The 22,022-nt window shown below is 46.7% G+C and overlaps 1 protein-coding gene across 3 annotated transcripts in view; it reads left to right on the top strand.

The window, feature by feature from the left end:
* Positions 1 to 22,022, top strand: part of FRMPD3 (FERM and PDZ domain containing 3) — an 85,900-nt gene that overhangs the window by 30,910 nt on the left and 32,968 nt on the right. For all 3 annotated transcript variants that reach the window (XM_081793730.1, XM_081793731.1, XM_081793732.1), the window contains 7 exons: positions 4,671 to 4,775; positions 9,176 to 9,283; positions 12,018 to 12,149; positions 13,531 to 13,650; positions 18,579 to 18,715; positions 19,045 to 19,171; positions 21,458 to 21,547. In XM_081793730.1, the coding sequence (XP_081649856.1) occupies positions 4,671 to 4,775; positions 9,176 to 9,283; positions 12,018 to 12,149; positions 13,531 to 13,650; positions 18,579 to 18,715; positions 19,045 to 19,171; positions 21,458 to 21,547 (819 nt within the window). The remainder of the gene's footprint in view (positions 1 to 4,670; positions 4,776 to 9,175; positions 9,284 to 12,017; positions 12,150 to 13,530; positions 13,651 to 18,578; positions 18,716 to 19,044; positions 19,172 to 21,457; positions 21,548 to 22,022) is intronic.

Genomic DNA, 22,022 nt, shown 5'->3' with positions numbered 1-22,022 from the left:
ATGAGCCAGCAGAAAGGAGAATTGAGAGGCTGTCAGACCTTCGGGAACCTCTCAAAATCAAAGTAGGGCCCTATCGTACACCAAGATGTTGGGCCATATACCTGACTTTGAACACAACCCTGAAATCTGTATTAATAGAGCCATGAAATTAAAAAATAGTCAAATCGTCACCAGCTGCTGAATGAAGTCCTGGGGGAGAGGCAGACTCTCTCCTCTATTGCTTATTCCACCAAGCTGCTGGCTTCATATTTGCTTCGAGGGGCTTCACAGTGGCCCCAGAGGTGCTTAGTAATTCTAGTCCCACGTTTCAAGCCAAAATTCATTTTAGCCAGCAAGGGTGCCTGTTGCAAAATGACACTCCCGACTGCTTGAAGGAAAAATGGGGTCAGTGAAGAGCTCAGATGTCCCAGCTTTAAGGTACTCAATTAATCTATGCTTAATGGGTTAGGACATTTTCAACAATATAAATTCTGTGCCTTATGTTCTTAGAGATTCCAACTTTTTAAGTCTGGTGTGGGCCTAGAAATCTGTGGTTTAGCAAGCACTCCCCAGTGATTCTTATCGTCAGGAAAGTTTTAGAAACAGTGGGTGAGTGCATGCTAATGAGTTAGTGCAGGAATCAGCAAACTTTCTGTAAAGGGCTGTATAGTAAATATTGTAAGCTTTGTAGACCATACATGATAGTTGCAAAAGCAACCACAGACAGTAATACATAAGTGAAGATCACAGCTGTATTCCAATAAAGTTTTATTTACAAAAACAGGTGGTGGGCAGGATTTGGCCCATGCAGGCTATAGTCTGCTGACCCCTGAATTATGTTCATTACTCCTCCCTGGTACCACATTGGCATTTTGATCAGGGCCTTCCCCATTCTCAATATTTTCTTAAGTTTTTATTTATTTATTTTAAGAGAGAGGGAGAGAGTCAGCAGGGGAGGGACAGAGAGGGAGAGAGAATCCCAAGCAGGCTCCACACTGTCAGCACAGAGCCCAATGTGGGGCTCATACTCACAAACCATGAGATCATCACCTGGGCTGAAATCAAGAGTTGGACGCCCAACCAACTGAGCCACCCAGGCACCCCCCTAACTCTTAATATTTAAATTCAAAGGAGTGACCCTAGCATTAAGATCTTCAGTCCCTGTAGCTGAGCTTCGAAGATGTTTGGAGCAGGGAGACCTTTGAGAGCACCTGCAAGGTGTATCACACTGCAAGGCAGACGTCACCTGTGTTGAAGCATAAGGCTAGCTGTGACTCTGTGACATGTAGCAGAGCCCAGCTGGCAATGAGTGAGTCACCATCAGTAATCAAGGCTGAAGACTGAGAATAGGATGGATTCTTAGAGACTGACAGGACAAGGGTCAATAAAAAATGAGGCACGAACAAGCTGAAAATAGCTCTACCACAGACACCGGAAATGATTATAATCCCTGAAAAGAATGGGCCATTCCACTTCCTCCTTCATGATTTTGCTCCTATAAATATATAAGTCTTTTGTTTATAGTGGTATCTGTAGGACAGGATCCAATCTGGGACTTTTGGTAAAGACCTCAAGGAGTCATTCCCTCACCATAGGTGAAGACACAGAAGGGTACCAGTTGCGGTTCTTCATATGCTCAAAAGTCAAACCAGAGCCACTGGATGAAAGATCCTGCAGTCGCTCTGTAAAACAGTGTGGAGGTTCCTCAAAAAACTAAAAATAGAACTACCCTATGACCCAGCAATAGTACTACTAGGAGTTTACCCCCGGGATACAGGAGTGCTGATGCATAGGGGCACTTGTACCCCAATGTTTAGAGCAGCACTTTCAACAATAGCCAAATTATGGAAAGAGCCTAAATGTCCATCAACTGATGAATGGATAAAGAAGATGTGGTTTATATATACAATGGAAGACTACTTGGCAATGAGAAAGAATGAAATCATGCCATTTGCAGCAATGTGGATGGAACTGGAAGGTATGCTGAGTGAAATAAGTCAGAGAAGGACAGCTATCATATGTTTTCACTCATATGTGGATCTTGAGAAACATAACAGAAGACCATGGGGGAAGGGAAGGGGAAAAAATAGTTACAGAGAGGGAGGTGGGCAAACCACAAGAGACTCTTAAGTACAGAGAACAAACTGAGAGTGTATGGGGGAGAGAGGGGAAAATGGGTGAATGGCATTGAGGAAGGCACTTGTTGGGCTGAGCACTGGGTGTTGTATGTAACCCAATTTGACAATAAATTATATTCATTAAAAAAAAGGAAAGGATACCCAGCTTCAGCTGGCTGTGGGGAATAATCGCCAACCCAAGACTCGGGAAATCTGGGTTCTAGTTTCAGCTCTACTACCAAATTATTTTGGTACTTGCAGTAAACCATATCCTCTTCCCAGGCCTCCGCTTCACGTGTGAAAATGAAGGGTGGACCACATGGCCCATTCAGGCCTCTGGAGATGCCTCGTTCCACACTGCACAAAGGCATGCCATCACAGATGATTATAGAGAAAGGAGGACGTGACTGTCGGGTAGAAACAAAGATTTCACCTGCCTCCCGTCTGTGGCACCTCAGGTGGAAATTTGGACTGCTGTGGAGTCTCCCTGAACATAGCCACAGATCTTTCTCTCTTGCCCCTTCTCTTTTGCTCCTGCTGCAGCCTGCAGCCCCTGCCCAGGATTTAAGCACTAAGCTATGCAACACACAAAGGCATTTCTTGACTCCCATGAACAATCAATACTGTAATCACCTTCTGCAACGATCTCCAGCCCTGGATTTTGTTGTGCTATATCGTCTGCTGCCAACAAACTATGTCTGTGCCTCAAGACGGGAAGCCTAAGGTTCCTTTAGCTCAGTGGTTCGTGCAACCTTAGCTGCATTTTGAAATCATTGGAAATTAAAAAAAAAAATTACCAATACCTGGACCTCATCCCCAGGAATTTGATGTCATTGGTCTAGGGTGGGGCCCGGGCATTAGGGGTTTTAAAAGCCATTCCACTATTTCTGCCACACAGCCAGGACCAAGACCCACTGCCTGAGGTCCTACTGGACTTGGGTTGAACAGGTGGCCTTCTGCAAACTGCCCTCTGTGGGGAATGAGATTGCTGGCTCAGGAAGAGAACACAGCTGAGACAAGGGCCCAAGACCTGATAAGGACATTTGTTTCTGGTGTGTCTTTATCTTAGGGTCCCGCCCTCCTGTGGCTGCTCTGGTAAATGAAATTCAAATGCAGCGTAAATGGCAGAAAATAGCTTCATGTATTGCCTTACCAGCTGGCAGGGCCCTTCAGAAGGGATTCTTGATTGTGGAACACACAGGCTCCATGACCGAGCTGGTAGGGGAGGTGGTTTGAAGGAGCCCCAAACCTGATTCCTACCATGGTCTTCCTCATCTTAGTAAGTGGCAACTCCATTCTTCTAGTTGATTCCTCTCTTTTTTCTCACCTCCCACATCCAATCCGTCAACATATCGTCTTGGTTCTATCTTCAGAATCTATCCAAAATTAACTCACTTTTCATAAGCTCCATTATTACTACCCTAGCCCTAGCCTCCATCCCATTTTAGCTGTATTATTACAGGACACACTGAACTAGTCTCACTACTTTGGGTGTAACCCTCCAGTGGAGTGAAATCCAAAGTTCTCGCCATGGCTGACCAGGCCCTACATGACCCAGTGCTCAACTGCCTCTCTGAGCATACCCCTCCACCTCCACCCCCATCATTCTGCTCCGGCCACACTGGACTCCCTTGCTGTTCCTCATGCACCCCAATCCCACCTCTGAGCCTATAATATTCTTTCTGCCCAGGAGGCTTTTTCTCCACATATCCTTATGGCTGGCTCTTTTTCTCCACATATTCTCATGGCTGGCTCTCCCTCACTTGCTTCGGGTCTCTGCTTCAACATCACCTCCTGTGTGAGGTCTTCCCTGCACATCCTGACTAAAATAATACCCCCATCACTCCTACCATCACTCATACAGTCTCTTGTATAGTCCTTCACCCTGCTTGATTTTTCCTCACAGTCCTTATTTGCTACCTAAAAGATATTCATTTGTTTATTGTCAGTCTGTTCCTGCTAGATGGATGTTCTTTGAGGCCAGGGAGCTTTGTGTTGTTCACTGCTGAACCCCTCATCACCTGGAACAGTGCCTGGCACATAGTCGGTCCTCCCTAAACTTGTCACATGAATGATTAAAGGCTCCTGAAGACATGAGGGTTCCCCTCATGTAGACTCGTGCATTTCCTTGAATCATTTTCTATAATCTCCTTCCTAGGGGCAGGGCATATCTGGGAGATGAATAAGGTCATTTCTGTAAATCCTTCGAGATGCTCGTATTCAGATGTGATAAAAACCACCATTTAGGTATATCTCACGTTAAGCAAACCAAACATATAATAATTCAATGGATGTTATTGCTAAAGGATTTTGGCAAACTCCACTAGGCCCAGAGTGTTAATAATGGGATTCAATCTACCCAAATTCAATTCATGCCCAGCTTTTTCAGAACACACCAATCATAGAAGGAAGCACTTAGCACATCGCCTTGCACCTAGTAGGGAATCAATACGTATTTATTGACTTATTGATCAGTAAGGCAAAGCATGCCCGTACTGAGACATCTTAACTCCAGGCAAAGGTCAGGTTTTTCCCAGGGATAGAGAACTCATCAGCCCTCTGTTCTTTTTCCAGTCCCCCAAATCTGCCTTCATCAGCGCTGCAAAGAAGGCCAGGCTGAGATCGAATCCTGCGAAGGTCCGATTTTCTGAGCAGGTGGCAGTTGGAGAAACAGAGGCAGTAAGTGCAGCTTTTCAGCTCCCTGTCCTTGGCCCTTGGCTAGAATCAGCCTGACCGCGGAGGTCTGGCTTTGGAGCAGGTACTCGAGAGTGGGCGGCATTATGAAAGGGCTGGAGGGGAGAGGGAGGACCACAGGGCTCCAGGCTGGTTGTAAGATAGGAGAACGTGGCATCCAGAAGAGCCCTGGGCACTGTGGGATGAAGGAACCTGTATCACTTCACTCAGGCCCCTCATGGTGCTTAGAGAAATTGCTGTCCCTGGCATGATAGCTTCCACTCAGAACAAGTGCTCCACAAACATCTTCGGGCTATTTAATAGAAGCCAGAAAGAGGTGGTGGTTTTCTGAAGATCTGGAGCAAGAGTGCCTGGTGTAATTGAGCTGTCTTCGCATTAAAGTAATCCTGCAATGGCACGTCTTGACTAGTGAAGCAGCCTATGGGAAATGATACAGACTCTCATTGTCACGAAGCTTTTTTTTTTTTAAGATTTATTTATTTTTGAGAGAGAGAGCATGTAAGCAGGGAAGGGCAGAGTGGGGGGGACAGAAATCTGATGCAGGCTCTGTGCTGACAGCAGCTGGCCGACGCAAGATCATGCCCTGAGCCGAAGTTGGATGCTCAGCTGACTGAACCACCCACGTGCCCCCCCATCACAAAACTTTTATTAGGCACCTGCTGTGTGCCCAGTACCACATGGCATGGAAAATGAACATCTGTTCCCTGCCACTGGATACCAGTGGGTGATGTTGGGGCAGGGCGGGGGACAAGTAGTTCAGATTGAGATACATAGAATCCCCCATTGGGTGGTATGGTTTCAAGGAACAGGTGATGCTTGACAGCCCATGCTATGTAGCTGCCCAACTGGGAGAGTCTTGGCCAGCCTGCAGTCTTTCTCACTGCTGTATGGGGTTTACATGAGCCGAGCTGTCTGCTCCAGATAAGCAAATGAGAAGAGGTGGATGGAGAGCAGAGAGATATGTGTTAAGCAGTCATGGATTATGGCCAGAGCCACCCAGGAGTCTGCAGAAGTCGGTGATATCCAGGTGCGGGTGGACAGAGCCAGAGCTAACAGGCATTTGTGTGCTTTTGCAGGCTTTTGCAGGCAGGGCTCTCAGGGGGCCTGTGGCATTTATGTACGGAGGCACAGCTGCACTTGAGAAAAGCCAGCAGGCCCAGCCTGAGTGGGGAAATCAGTGGGGCGCCAGGCACTTCTGTAGTTCTTTGAAGCAGTGCCACTCAGAAGATGGGATAGAGGATACAAGTGTCTTCCATGTCCTTTTCCCCAACACTCATCCCCAGACTCAGCCTAGGCCTTCTTCCATCCCTGTTCAAGGAAGGCTGAAAAGCCTGGGAGCCTACAGGGTCCCACTGGGTAAGCCGTCAAGTAATTGGAGGCTGGACTCCATATCAGTCGTAGCAGAAGAGGTTAAAAAGAAGTGGGGGGTGGTGAGCAGAGAGACGAGGCAACAGTATCTAGTCCCTACAGACCACAATGAAGAACACCCTTAGGTCCGAGCCACAAAAGAGACATTTGTGCCCTGAACCCTTGAAAACCCAGAGCCAACGCAAATTGGATTTGCAAAGCACAGACTATCCCATCTCAGCATTACAGAGTAATCAATCAAGACCTGGCTACCCAATGAAAACCTCCCTACCACCTCCCCCTTTTTCCTCCCATCTCTTCCTCTCCCTTCCACTCTCCCCTCCCCACTCTCTCCTTGCTACACTATGACCCCCCTCTCCATAAGTCTCAGCTATCCACAGGTAGGATCAAGCCCCCACTCCAGACCAACCTGAAAGCAAAGGCCCTGGAGTAGCTAGGACCCACCCAGGGTTACTTCTGTCGCTCCTGGACCGACCACCAGGCACAGTTTGGGGCTCTTGTCTGAGAGAGAGAGAGAGAGAGAGAGAGAGAGAGACATCAATCTTCCCACTCTGCTGTACTCAGGAAATTACCTGATGTCACAACAACCCCTACCTCCCACGCCACCAGTATGGACCCTAGCAGCCTCACCATTGGTTGGGACCTAGGGAACTCCAGGCCCAGGTGACTCTGGGCTGTCCTATCATCCCTTTGCCTTGGTGTTCCAGGGCTTTAGTAAGCAGCCAGAGCAAAAATAAATCCCGTGGGCGTTCCTAGCCAACGCTATTTTTAAGCAAAATCAATTAAGTAATTATCTGAGTCCAACCCCAGTGTGCTAAATAAAACCTGCCACTGCCGACTGTCATCAGCCTGGGGATCCAGGGCCTCAGGGCTTGGTAGGAGCAAGGCATCTCAGGATCAGTGAGAGAACCAGGGAGTCACACTTTCCCAACTTTATACCCCATCACTTCCTACCACGATTTGACTCCTGGCCCCCCACCACCACCAATCATACCCTGACCCAGGAGGACTTGCTTGATCATTTTTCCATGCTGTCCATGACGGTCCCTAGGTCTGGACTGTCCCTCTTCTAGCCTCTCTTAATAGTCTACACCTACCATCTCCTTTGAAATCAAAATCTAAGTCGCCTCACCTAGGAAACTTTAACTATCTTATACCTGTTGGTTTGTTTTCGGTTTTACAATTGTTCTCTAATGGATTCGTGTGGGTGTTCACAAGAGTGTAAGACCAGACCCAGCCCTCTATTTCTGCCTGGGTCTCATGGGGCTTAGCATAGTGCTGGGCATATACTAGAGGCTCAATGAATGCCCACTGAATTAAGGAATCCAACCATCTTATGCAGCTTTTCAGTTCCTATAGAACTGGTGATGGCCCCGGGAAATGGTTGGGTTCTCCAGATGATTCTAATCATTCAAGTAAGCACATATTAAGCACCTATTACTCATATATTCAGCAGCCATTCATTGAGCACCAACTGTATGCCAGGAACTCTGCTCAATGTCGGAATTACAAAGATTGAATAGGACATGGATGTGCTCTAAGTTCACCATTTGTGAGAGACCAACATTCTTCAAAAATATGCTAAGAACATTGAGAGAAGTATGTATACGTTGCTGTAGGAACACGTGGGAATACCAGGTCCAAGCACCTGAAGAGTTGGGACAAGACTTTACAGAATTTGTATTTAAGCCAAGTTTTGAAGGATGAGTAGGAGTTTGCCAAGGAGGGAAAGGGAAAGGCAGAGAGAACAGTCTTTATTTAACAAATATTGAGGGGCGCCTGAGTGGCTCAGTTGGTTAAGCTTCTGACTTAGGCTCAGGTCACGATATCACAGTTCATGGGTTCAAGCCCTGCATCGGGCTCTGTGCTGGCAGCTCGGAGCCTGCTTGGGATTCTTTCTCTCTATACCTCTGTCTCTACCCTTCTGCTGCTCGCACACACTCTCCATCTCAAAATAAATAAACTTTAAAAATAAACAAAAAAACCCCACCACAAATATTTATTTACCTTTTAGCACTCTACAAATAAACACCTGGGCCAAGAAAACTTTTGCTAAGAAGATATCAGGTGTTCAAAAATGGGCTTTGGGGCACCTGGTGGGTCAGTTGCTTGAGCATCTGACTTTGGCTCAGGTCATGATCCATGGTGCATGAGTTCGAACCCCACATTGGGTTCACTGCTGTCAGTCTGTCAGCACAGAGCCCACTTCAGATCCTGTGTCCCCATCTCTCTGACCCTCTCCCACTTGCACTGCCCCCAAATAAATAAATATTAAAAAAAGCGGCTTTACCAGAGGTTCTCAATCAAGGTCAATACTTCCCACTCTCACAGAGCTTTTGGAAATGTCTAAGGATGTTTTGGGTTATCCTGACAATTTGGCATGCTATTGGCATTTAGTGTCTCATGGTCAGAGATGCTAAGTACCCTGCAGGGAGTGACACAGTCCCTGAACGATGAATTGTCAGACGTAAGGAGGTGTGAAAGAGCAGGATGGGTACCTGCACCAGCGAGACATGACTCTGGAGAAATAGGCAGGTCCAGGTCAGAAAGGACGTAGAAGATCATGGGGGACAGGGAAGGGCAGAACAAAGGCATGGATGTTGAAGTGACCTCAGTGTGTGAAGAGTCTGGCAGAAAGGGAAGTGTCAGGATATAAGAGCAGGCCAGTGAGGGGGGCTCCTAAGGAGGCCTTCCATCTGGTCTTTAGTGATGGTCTCTATGGACCAAGCACCACTCAAAGCTGTGGAACTGGGAGCCATGGTAGAATGGGGTGGGCTGTGACATCAAATGAAAGGTAAACTTTTGATATGGCCCAGTGTCTTCTTGGAACATTTGGTTCTGGTCTGCATGTGACATGATCATTGATCTGTTCTCTCCTCTGTCCCTCTGTCCTTCCGTATCTTTGGCTCCCCGTCTCCTTCTCTCACTCCCTTCTCTTCCTACTTATACCCCTCCTCTGGCTTCCCTCTGCCTTCTAAATGAGCCCCTCTTCTTGGCCTTTCCCTGCCTATTCACAGAAAATGATGAAGAAAGAAGCTCTTCTCCTCATCCCCAACGTCCTGAAGGTTTTCTTAGAAAATGGGCAGATCAAATCATTCACGTTTGATGGCCGGACCACTGTTAAGGTACATACAGAGTGTCCTGTCTTGGGTCAACATTTGCCCTCTCTGGAGCACACAGAGCTGCTGGTTCCTGGGTTTATCTGAGTCTGCACAGAGTTGCGTCTGGAGCAAGGTGGCCTTTGAGCTTCAGCTTCTGGGAGGACCAGTCTGCAAGAACACACAGCCCTCAGATGAGGGTGTTGGGGGAGGGGAGAATTTGAGTGCCCAGCTGTGTGTGTGTGTGTGTGTGTGTGTGTGTGTGTGCACATGTACGCACATATGCGCAGAAGCATGGGTGCATGTGTGTGTACACACCTACTAGTGGATTGCTTTGTGTCCACCGGGCCCTTCAAGACTCTTAGGAGCTAAGAAGTTTGAAGATGATTAAACCATTTATAAAGCGAAAGTGATTTATATTGCTACAATAACATCTACACACATTTACACACAGAAATCAACAAACACAATCTCTTGGGAGATTAGCTTAGCCATGCTTTGCTTTTTAAATAAGAACCAGATCTTAAGCACTGAACCAAGATTTGAAACGTCCAGCCATAGGCCCCTTGGCTCTTCCTTTCATAGGAAGAAAAATTACTGAGCTGTGATTCTTAAGAGCTCAGCCAGCCATCTAAAAGTTGTAGCGATTCCCTTAGTGCTGAGGAGCAAAGGCAATGAAACGATTAACCCCCAGGTTCAACTCTTATCTGGGACAGAAATAACCACCTCCTGCTTTTTCTGGACTCCTTCCAGAAAGATAATGCCATCCCCAGAATGAATTTCCATACAACCAATGGAATAGCATCTGCCCAGAAAACCCACCTTGGCTCACAGGTGTCCCGAGGTCCCCATGCTGAGGCCAAGACAATTCTATAAACAAAGAAACCCCGGGGCCAAGAAACTTCCCTGAGAGGAATTATCAGGTGGTCAGAATTGGCACTTCTCTCCCAGACAGCTTTTGGGAATATCTGAGGGGATGTGGGGTCGTCCCATGATTTGGTGTGCTGCTGGCATTGAGTGTCTCTGGGTCAGAGATGCTAAGTGTCTTGCAGGGAGTGAGGCAGTCCCTAAAGATGAAGAATTGTCCTGCCCAAAGTGCCGGCAGCACCCAAGTCACAAAACACTGGGCCTAACCCGTGTTGATGGAACTGGAGTCTCTTTGAAAGGCTTCAGCCTGGTTGGTTCCCTGAAAGCATAGGACTGAAACATACTTCTTAGGGTCTCCTGGGATGGTCTCTTGCCCATTGAAGGTCTCAGCATATGGGAGGGACATTGAAATACAACTAGGCCACTGAGGGGTGTCCAGATGCCCCGCATCCAGATGTGGATATCTCTCTGTGTTGGAATCCTTCTTGGTGTTCATTCATGGGTCGGTATGCCCTTTGGAGACCTGCCTCTGCACTGAACATTTACTCCTCTTTTTTCCCCCTTGGAGGCTTCTTCGAGCATTCTCCTACCTCACAATGACACCGCTGTTGTTGCTTCCAGGTAGTCCCAGCCTTCGAGGCCAGCAGTGTCCCCTGGCTTGTGATCTCACCCTGACCTCAGGGAAGGTACACTGGCTATTCATTGGAACTTGGACAGGCTGCCAAGCCATTTGTCCCTGAGAGGTACCTGGGTGAATTAACAGCCTGGCATGGGAGCTGTTACACTTCTAACACCAGTTGGCAGTCGCCAGCTTGGCCATCCACAATCCCAAATGCAGCCAAACTGCAAAGAAAACCCCATTTGTCCCTGCCAGAGCTCCAGCAACACTGGCGCCTCTGTGACTGCTTGTATGATACAAAGAGATACTCTCAAGTACCCACCAGTTTCCAGCCTAACATCTGAATAGCAAAGCATCATTTCCTGTTCACTGAGGGGCTTGTTTGGCAACCCCGGCTGTAAGGGAGCTTCACGTTCCCAAGCCTGCTTCCTTCTGGCCTTTGGGGGGCTGAGCCGTGCTGACTCCACGAACACGCATACTGAAGCCCTGTGGTGTGCTGAAGTCCCAGCAAATAGATGGCAGAAGTCTCAAAACTGACATTTGGGCAGCCCCCAAGGATATGTTTCCAGACATCCTAATATTAAAAGTAGGGTAGCAGAGCAGACAGAGCCCAGAAGGAGTCAGATTTATGACTGTACACAAGACACGTGACATAGTTTCTCTGCGTGGACACATTTCTCAAGTTGCCAAATTGATCGTCTCTGAAAGCCAGCAACAATCAAAAATGAACATCCTGCCAGTAACTCGAGTCATTCAATTTAGATTATGAATCCAGAAATATTCTACTTTTTAATCACATAATTGTGGCTCATGGTCTTGTTAATTCTTAAGTAAAGAGTTGATAAACAAACTACAGTGAACATTCTGACTTATGTAAGGTGAGGGAAGAACCAGCACAGTGTCTTCCTTATTCAATGGCTTGCTTAGTAAGCACTCAGAAAATGTGTTGTTGAATGGAAGGAGAAAAGGAGGGAGGGAGGGACATGAGCTTCTTTTGTCATATGCCTGGCTGGGCCAAGTTCAGAAACACCTTCCTCTACCCCCTGCACCCTTTGGTGTTCCCCAGGGCCCAAGTACTCATGGGTCACTCTCCTTATCCTGGAGAACGCGTGGGCCACTATAAAGGCCTGTGTCTCTGGCCACTTCCCTAGCCTTAGCCCCCTCCCCAGGACCATCTTTCTTGGTGCTCCATCTCCCTCTTCCATGTTTGGTGCTGAGAGTGGCTTAGAACTGGAATGTATCTCCCTCTCAAGGCTCTTCTTTTCTCTTCCACAGGATGTGATTGTGACATTACAGGACCGTCTTTCCCTGAGGTACATTGAGCACTTTGCTCTTGTCCTTGAGTATGCCGGGCCAGAACAGAACCACAAGTTCCTGCTTCTCCAGGACAAGCAACCCCTGGCTTATGTAAGTAACTCCTTTAGCCTGGCTTGAGAACTTTGCATGTGGCCTCTACTAGAGAAGAGGACTCCAGGCACTCTCTTTCTGGAAAATTCAAAACAATTTGCTCAGCCGGATCCCAGAAGTTACGGTTCACAGTGAGGTCTATACTAACCACATCCAGCAGGCTTTCAATGATATTCCTCATGACATAAGAAGGGCATGAAGATTGTTAGTCCTGGTCTCTAGTGGGGAAGGTGTGAGGTGGTGGGTCACTGCAGGGCTCCCGGAATGCTAACATGAACAGCAGTGTCAACCATCCTGTGTCCTGGAAGCCCTGCCTCAGAGGAAACTTGGCCTTCAGATGAAGGCTTTAATATGAAAAGGTCAACAAGTGGAGCGTACTGAGACCACTAAGGCCAGGACAAGTGTGGGCTGAGAATGGGCTGAGTGGGGCCCAGAATGGGCAGCATGTCACCCACATCAACTTCCAAGGCAGAGTAGGAGAGAGAGAAAGAGAGACTGGGGAAGCTGGCTAGCACTTCACCAACGGCAAATCACCAAGAAGAGTCAGAGAGGCCAACCAGGGCCAACCAGTGTTCCCAGAGAGGGAGGGAAGGAATTGGAGAGGGACAGTTGGGGAGGAAATGCCTACATGGAAGCATAGTAAAAATCAAAATCAGACACACACAAAAATGAAAGGATTTTATGAAAGAGAAATTCTTCAAGTTTAGCTCTCAGCCAAATGCAGTCCAGAGACTCCTCCTACATTCCCACCTGTGAAGGGAAGATTAGTAGCTTGGAAGGGGGGCCTAAGCACCTCCAGCCTCTCAAGAGGCGTTTTGAATCCAATTGGTCTCTTTTGCCAAATGGGATTTTAAACTTTTTTATTACAAAAAAAAATCTCAAACATACACATAAGTAGAAGGAATTGTATAATGAATCCTCGTTACCCAAGGCAGCTTCAGCAATTACCAATATATTACCAACTTGTTTCACCTGTACCTCCAAATGGGATTTTAAATCTTTGGTTTGGCTTTTAATCAGCAATGTACCCTGCTTGCAGCTGAGCCACTCTGCAAGGTAAAGGCATTGGCCCCACAGTGAGAAAAGAGAGAAGTTCCCAGGAACCCTCTCTTCCCACCTCTTGTCTTGGGCCTTAGACCCAATTGTTGATGAAGGCCATGTCCTGGTTAAGTGATTCAAAAATTCTAGTCCCCTTGGACCAGAGGGGTGGGCAAGACCTTTCCTCTGAGGATAATTGCAAAGGGCCAGGTGGGAGACCATGATAAGCAGCACCCAACCTCCATCCCAAGCCCCACGTTGAGGAGTCACCCTGCTGGCTCTCTTTGCTACAGCTACTGATTCCCAGGTGTCTTTTTCTCCCACCTCTCATCCTGGTGTTCAGGTCGTACAGCGGACACACTATCAAGGAATGAAATGCCTCTTCCGAATAAGCTTCTTTCCCAAAGACCCTGTGGAACTGTTGCGCCGGGATCCTGCTGCTTTTGAGTACCTGTACATCCAGGTAGAATCTGATTGGGGATAAACAGACAGACAGACCAGTGGACTAACAAGCAGTCAGGCTGTTCTGCCATCACTGTGAAGTCGCTATGTAACTTATTCCAACCTCCAGGTAGCCCTGAAGGCCCTTTCCTTTTCTGCTACCATCGTAGGCCATGGCCAAGTTGTTTAGCCTGGTGACTGGAGCCGGCTGTGGCTCAAGTCCTGTCTCTCTGTCTAGACAGATCTCATCAGTTTTTCAGGAGCAAGCAACCCAAGGAATTCTGTCAACATCACAGGATCCCAAGGTTTACTGAGCTCATTTGGGTAACAGGGTGGCCCAACCCCCAATGCCTAGCTCCATTAAGGAGATGATTCCGAATTCAGTTCATCCAGAAACATTTGCTGAACACTGACTCTGGAGCAGGCCCTGTGCTAGGTGCTGCCAATCAAGGTAAACAATAAATTGTCCTAGCTCTCTGGATCTCATAGACAGACATACGCACAAGTAAATCTAAAACAGTGGGACAGTCCTGTAATGATGGCAGGGTGCAGTGTCAGTCGGAGCAGCCAGGAGGAGGCAGTTTGCCAACTCTTCTTGGATGGAGGATAGTGGAGGCTTCACAGAGGAAGCAATACATGCATGCTCTTAGCCTTGAAGGACGAGTAGAAGTTTGCTGTGTACAGACGTGGAGTGGAGGGGGCACATTCTAGGCAAAGGGACTTGCAGCTATAAAGTCTTGGTGGCATGAAACAGCATGCTCTGATGAGACAACTATGAGTAACTTATTTACCTGGAGTTCAGAATGTGAGGTAAGGAGCAATAAGAAATGAAATGGGAGAGACGGGAAGCAGATGGTGAAGGGCTTGACACGTCGTGACAGGCACAGGCTTCAAAGTGATTTAGACCTGTGTTTTAACAAGCTCTCCAAGGGATTCTGATGCCCATTGGAGTTTGGGAACCACTGTTTTAGGGTAGTGGGTCTTCACTGTAGCTGCACATTAGAATTATCTGGGAAGGTTTGGAAAAAAGAAAAAGTTCTGCTCCACCCAAGACCAAATCAAAACATTAATATTTTCTAAATCCCTCAAGTGATTTGAATGTGTAGCCAGGGTAAAGAAATTCTGCTGTAGGGTGGGGGTACAGAAATGTTGAAGGGAGAGTAACCTAGTCAGATGAGCAAATTTGAAAGGTTACATAGTGCTAAGGAAGTACACCAGCTAGGGAGCTATTACGGTTATCCAGAGGAGAGATGATGGGGACCAGAACCAGGGCAGTGATGGATGGGGTGGGGTGGGATTCAAGATATAATTAAAAGGGAAAATCAATGGTCTTAGACTCAATGAGTGTCTAGTGGAGGTGGTATCATTCTCCAAGTTAAGGAATACAGGTAGAGTGGGTTTGGGAAAAAGAGGAGTTCATTTTGGGGATGTATTGAGTTTTAGGTGCCCATGGAACATACAGAGTGCTTGATGAGAAGAGAAAAGTAGGCTCAAAACTCATCTCTGATGATGTCTGTGATAGCGACACCTGCAGATGTGCTGTGAAACATCATCGTTGCCCTTCTAGCTATCTAAAATGTTGGGAACATTTCTCAAACAACCTTGGGCTCCCAAACCAGTGCTCTAGGGGGCGATGAGTTGTGGTTCCTCTATGAATTTTATAAGGTTAGTTGTCATTTCTTTTGGCCTTAAATTTCTTCTCCTGGGAGTCATTTTTAATTCCAATGATTTTGGAATCTAGTGTCAAGACCATGTCCACCCTCTCTCTCCCCTTCGTGATAATATGGACTTCACCTGTAATTCCTTCTTTTTTATATTGAACAGCCTTATGGAAGTCTCATTGATATACAAACTGCACATATTTTTAACAATTTTTTTAATGTTTATTTATTTTTGAGACAGAGAGAGACAGAGCATGAGCGGAGGAGGGGTAGAGAGAGAGAGGGAAACACAGAATCCGAAGCAGACTCCAGGCTCTGAGCTGTCAGCACAGAGTCCGACGCGGGGCTCGAACTCACGAGCTGTGAGATCATGACCTGAGCCGAAGTCAGACACCCAACCGACTGAGCCACCCAGGCTCCCCTAAACTGCACATATTTAAAATAACAACTTGATAGTTTTTGACATATGTTTATATCTATGAAACCATCATCACAATCAAGATATTGAACATATCTGTTGCCCCCAAAAGTTTGCTCAGGCTTTTGTGTAATTCACCACCCCCTATTCCCAGGCAACCACTGACCTGATTTCTGTCACTATAGATTGCCTTGCATTTTCTAGAGTTTTATATAAATGAGATCATACAGTCTGTACATTTATTTTGGTCTGGCTTCTTTCACCAAGTATGATTTTGAGACCTATCCTTATTTTTGTGTGTACCATGACCCCATTCCTGTTCATTGTTGAGTGGTATTCCACAGTATGGATGTACCAAAATGTTTTTATCAGTTCACCTGCTGATGGACATTGGGGTTGTTTCCAGGTTTTGGCTACTACAAACAAAGCTTCTACAAACATTCATGCACAAGTCTTTGTATGGCACATGCTCCCTTTTTTCTTGGGCAAATACCTAAGAATGGAATGGTTTGATCGTACAGCAGATCTGTCTCTCTTTAATTTTTTTTAAAAAGAAACTCCAATACTGTTTTCCCAAGTGGTGGTACCATTTTCTACATTCCCACCAGCCATGTATGAGAGTTCCAGTTTCTCCACATCCTCATCAGCACTTGGTATTGTTGGTATTGTTTTTAGGCATTTAAAAAAATTTTTTTTAAGTTTATTGATTATTGAGAGACAGAGCATGAGCAGGGGAGGGGCAGAGAGAGGAGGAGACACAGAATCCGAAGCAGGCTCCAGGCTCTGAGCTGTCAGCACAGAGCCCGACGTGGGGCTCAAACTCACAAACTGTGAGATCATGACCTGAGCTGAAGTCGGACACTTAACCGACTGAGCCACCCAGGTGCCCCAGTTTTTAGGCATTTTAATAGTATGCAGTGGCATCTCGGTGGTATCTCAACTTGCACTTTCCCAGTGACTAGTGATGTTGAACATCTTTTTGTGTGCTTGTTTGCCAACACGCATCTTTTTTACTGAAGTGTCTTTTCAAATCTTTTGCCTGCTTTTTTACTGGACTTATTTGTCTTCTCATTAGTGAGTTATGAGACTTCCTCATATATCCTGGATATGAGTTGCTTGTTGGATATGTTTTTTCTCCCAGTCTGTGGCTTCTCTTTTCAGTCTCTAAACAGTGTCTTTCACAGAGCAAGTGTTTGTATTTTGATGAAGTCCAATTTCTCAATTTGTTCTCTGACAGATAATGCTTTTATGGATCATGCTCGTGATGTCATATCTATAAAATCTCAAGGTCACAGAGATTTTCTCCTATTTTTTTTCTAGAAGTTTTATCATTTTAGTTTTTACATTTAGGTCTGTGGTCCATGTTGACATAATTTTTTTAGGCAGTACAAGTTAGTGATCAAATTTTTTCTTTTTTTCTTTTTTTTGTATTATGGATATATCCAGCTGTGACTGGACCATTTGTTAAAAAGACTGTTATTTTCCACTGTAGTACCTTTGCACCTTTGTCAAAAAGCACTTGTCTATATATGTGTGGGTCTGTTTCAGAACTCTTTATTGATCTACTTGTCTATTTTTATGCCGACATCACACTCTTGATTATTGTAGCTCTATGAATCTTAAAATCAGGTAGTGTTTATCTTCTAGCTTTGTTCTCAAAGAAGAACACTCTTTGGTCATTCTAGGTCCTTTGCATTGAATTTTAGAATTAACTTGTCAATTTCTACCAAAAATCTGCTGTGATTTTAATTGAGATCATATTGAATCTATAGATCAGATTGGGGAGAATTGACATCTTACTGGGTCTTCTGACCCATGAACAAAGTATATTTCTATATTTATTTGGGTCTTCTTTAATTTTTCTCATCAGTATTTTCTAGTTTTCAGTGTACATGTCTTTCACTTATTTTTACAGATTTATCCCTAATTATATCATATTTTTGATGCTACTGTAAATGGTTTTGACTTTTAATTTGAATTTCCAATTGTTTGTCATTAGCATGTAGAAATGCAATTGGTTTATATATGTTGCTCTTATATCCTGCAACCTTGCTAACTTGTTAGTTTTAATAGGTATTTTATAGATTCCATTGGATTTTCTACATAAATGATCATGGATGAAGCATTCCTTTTCCACTCTCTCCTATGCTGTAGTGCTACCACTGTGGCTCCCTAGTACCTTAGTTCATCCTGGTTTAACCTCAACAAAATGAGCAACTGGTCTAATCAAGGCTGAATCATCAATAGCTAGGACTCTAATTCTCAGGGTTTGGGGGCTGTCATACCCTTATCCAGTAGCTCCAGGGGACCCCCTTTAGGATAACATAGGGAAGAGTGACTCATTGTTGCTTTTGACCTTCAGACCCCAAGGAATGGAATATCTGTCCCATCCCTGCAATCCATGTCTCATCCTGGGCTTTTGGGTTAGAGCCCTATGGAGAACTCTTCCCAGGGTCTCTCTTTATTACCATCTGAGCTAGTAGAGGATCCCTGTATGACTGGGGAATGCATTTAGGCCTCCAAGAGAAGGCAGGAAGGCCTCTTATAACAGGAGGAAGGAAAGAGAGTGGTGCCATGTGTCACTTTTGCAGTGACCTAGGTGTTCTGCCCATTTGTGCCTAGCCATTGTATGTATCTATCATTGAGAAGCCTGTCCAGTATCTGGTGGATGAGGCAAATAGTGTCCCCGAGACTTAAGGTCCCTCTGTTGCCTTTTCCCCAAGGGCAGAAACCTCCTCCTCCCCTTTACCTAGGATGTCTTACTTGACACCATGATTTTTTTCTGGGACTCAAGGGAGTAGATCAGGGGCAAGGTGGGGGGGAAGGGAACATCTTTTTAAACTGATAGGTTTGGACTGCCCTCTCCTGCAGAGTCGGAATGATGTTATCCGAGAACGCTTTGGAATGGACCCCAAGCCGGAGATGCTTTTGGGTCTTGCTGCCCTCCACATCTATATCACCGTCTCAGCCACTCGACCTAGTCAGAAGATCTCGCTCAAGAATGTGGAGTGAGTTCTGCCAGGGCCCTTCAGGAAGGTGGCAAATCACTGTAGAGGGAGAAAGTGCAATGGTTGAGCTGTGCTATGCTTTTCTGGAACAGAGAGCCTGGGGTGGGAGTGAGAATTGGAATTCCTCACACCTAGACTGTGATGCCTTTGAGCTATAGCTTCTGCTAGAGATCTATGGCCAATGTGATTCTCCTGCCCCCATCTCTCTTTTTCTCGCAGGCTCCTTCCCTCCCTCTGACTCTTAGATCCAATTCCTGCCTTGCTATCTTGCTTTCTCTGCCCCACTTTATGTCTCTCTCACTAATTTCTTGCTTTTCTTCTGCTTTTAGGAAGGAATGGGGTCTGGAACCCTTTCTTCCCCCCTCCCTCCTACAGGGCATCAAAGAGAAGAACTTCCGGAAATCTCTCTCTCAGCAACTGAAGGCCCACCAGACACATCCTTCCAGCGGCACCAAGGTACCCAGTGTCATCCATTGGGTGCCCTCCTCAGGCCCTAGTGAATGTGGGGGTCTCCTGTGTGGTTTCCCAGCAGGCCTGGCCTCCTGGGGACCCTCCCCACTGTTTTTTTTTTTTTTTTTTTTTTTTTTTTTTAATTTTTTTTTTTTTAACATTTATTTATTTTTGAGACAGAGAGAGACAGAGCATGAACGGGGGAGGGTCAGAGAGAGAGGGAGACACAGAATCTGAAACGGGCTCCAGGCTCTGAGCAGTCAGCACAGAGCCCGATGCGGGGCTCGAACTCACATACCGCGAGATCGTGACCTGAGCCGAAGTCGGACGCTTAACCAACTGAGCCACCCAGGCGCCCCACCCCACTGTTTTTGAGTTGGGTGCACAGACAGCTTGGCTGGATATGGGCAATGATTATGGAGAGGGATTTTCCCCAAACCTGAGCCACTTCCAGAGACAGCTCAGGGGCAAGTCACTGAGAGAGCCCAGGATCCTCAAGGCAAAGGGACCAGGATGCAGGAGGAGGCAATTCTCGGATCATTCCACCCATTTAGTCAGTGCTGATTGAGCACCTGCTGTGTGGACAGCACTGGACACTGGGGAGGCACGTTTTCCACGGAAATGACTGCTCCATTCCTCATTAGCTTTCTAATTCATCAGTCCTGCCATAGGGAATTCTGGGAGATGGAAGCACAGCCTGGTACAACAAGGCCTGACCTGGAGAATGGGTAACTGGGCAGCCTATGGAAGGCTCACATCACTGCCCTGCTCTCCTACACATTCTCAAATGCCCTCTGAGGGACTCCCACCCCCTGCCCCTCTAGACCTGAAGGTCCCAGGCCCTTCCCAGTCTGCTGGTGCTTCCTGCCCAGGAGGCTGGAGGGTGGTGAAAGGCACTAGAATCAGCACACAGATGTAGACACAGGACACAGTCGCCCCCATATATTCTACCCATTCTGGATTCCTTGTATCACCAACTAGCTTCTCTTTTAAGATGCAAATTTCCCTAGAGAGTTAAGCCATTCCTACCTTGCTGTGCATATTTAATCAAATCGTTTTTTTCTTCCCAGAGGGAGAACATCAGTGCTCCCAGCCATCTCCTCAGCAAACATTTTTTTTTGAGGACCCCCACTACTTGGGCTGGAGACAGAAAGATGAAGAAGGCCTGCCTGCTCTCCGCCCTCAAGTCAGGCACAGGCTAGTGGGGAAACACAACAGTCACAGCACAGTGCGACAGTCAGTCACAACATGATGCAACAGGCGTGGGGGCCCTGGAAACACGGAGGAGGAGGAACACCCAGCCCAGACTTAGGGAGGTGAAAAGGCCAGAAATGGGTGCATTTGATGCCAGAGCTGGGTCTTGACAGATAGGGGTTTGTCTAGATGAGGGGGAGGTAGGGGGGAGGAAGACTTTCCCAGGCAGGCAGATAGATCCATCTGTACCAAGCCCCAGGGATATAAGAGAACATTGTGCATGGAAAGAAATGCAAATAGTTCAGCAATAAGCAAGTACAGAGAGTGCAAGGAAACATGCCTGGGGAGGGGGACAAGAGAGAAGGCCAGAGAAGCTGGCAGGAGCCAGTTGTGTGCTGGAGCACCTTGTATGCCATGGGGAAGGGCTGTACTTCATCTTGGGGTCATCAGGGAGCCACTGAAGGATTTAAGCAGGCAGCTGATCTGATGACACTTATGTTTTAGGCTTCTGCCCTTAACAGCAGTGTGGAGGGGTCGAGTGATTGGAGTATGGATAGTCTGGAAAGGAAGTTAGGAGGTACAATCAAGGTGATCTGATGGCTGGTGGTCCTGAGGTGAGAGGACGAGGGAGGAGCCCAGTGTGACACAGGTTTCTGGCTCTAATGCCTGGAGGAAGCTGGTACCACTGATAGAGACTTTTCTATGAGGGAATGGCAGAGGAAAGACCCCTGGCTGGGGATGGCAAGTACCAAGGTGGCAATAGGGGATCTCAGGACAGAGATATAGATGAGGCAGGGTGTCAAGAGTTAGGGAGAGGTGTTAGGATTATCGCAAGAACAAAACGAGTAAGCTGGGTTTTGAAGGCCCAAGGATCAGGAGGTAGGAGAAAGGTTTAGACAGGGAGACGGGATACTAGAGTTGTCCAAACTGGAACCTTCCAGCAGTTTTTCCGAGGGTGTCCTCACACTCCCAGTGTGGCTTGCTGACTAGTCTGACTAGTGCCTGTCCTAAGATGTTGACTCTCCTTCCTGAGAACACAAGTTTACTTTTCCTGTGCAACTCAGGCTTCTTATGTTTCTGGATGGGTTGTTTCCACAGGGCTCTGCAATTCAGGCAAAGCTCCAGTATCTTCGAATTCTGAATGAACTTCCGACCTTCACGGGCGTTTTGTTCAACACTGTGGGCCTGGTCAGTGAGGGCAGTGGTCGGGAGGGAACCCCTCGTGTGCACTTGTGCTTGGGTCGGGGGCAGGAGAGACTCCACTACAGCTTTAGGGTGGCATTCTCTGTCAGCAAATACTTCCAAAGACCTTCCTGCCTCTTCCTCCTCTTTCTCCCTCTCCCTTCCCATGGTATTCTGGTCCTGCCTCTGGTAAAATGGTAAAGTAGGAGGCCATATTTGTTTACGATATCCCTCCATGACCCTTCTGCATCCCCTTTCCTCAATTTCAGGGGTCAGCAAACCTCCTGCATAAAGAGCTAGTTAGTACCTATTTTAGGCTTTGCAGGCCACCCAGGTCTCTGTCCCAACTATTTAGCCACCATTGTAGTGCAAATAGAGCCATAGACAGTGCATAAACAAATGAGCATGGCTGTATTCCAATATCTCTTTATGGGCACTGAAATTTGATTTTCATGTGATTTTCACATGGTACAAAATATGG

This window comes from Panthera onca, chromosome X (genome assembly GCF_046562875.1).
Source record: "Panthera onca isolate mPanOnc1 chromosome X, mPanOnc1 haplotype 2, whole genome shotgun sequence".
Classification (NCBI taxonomy): Eukaryota; Metazoa; Chordata; class Mammalia; order Carnivora; family Felidae; genus Panthera; species Panthera onca.
This window is presented reverse-complemented; position numbering and strand designations above follow the sequence as displayed.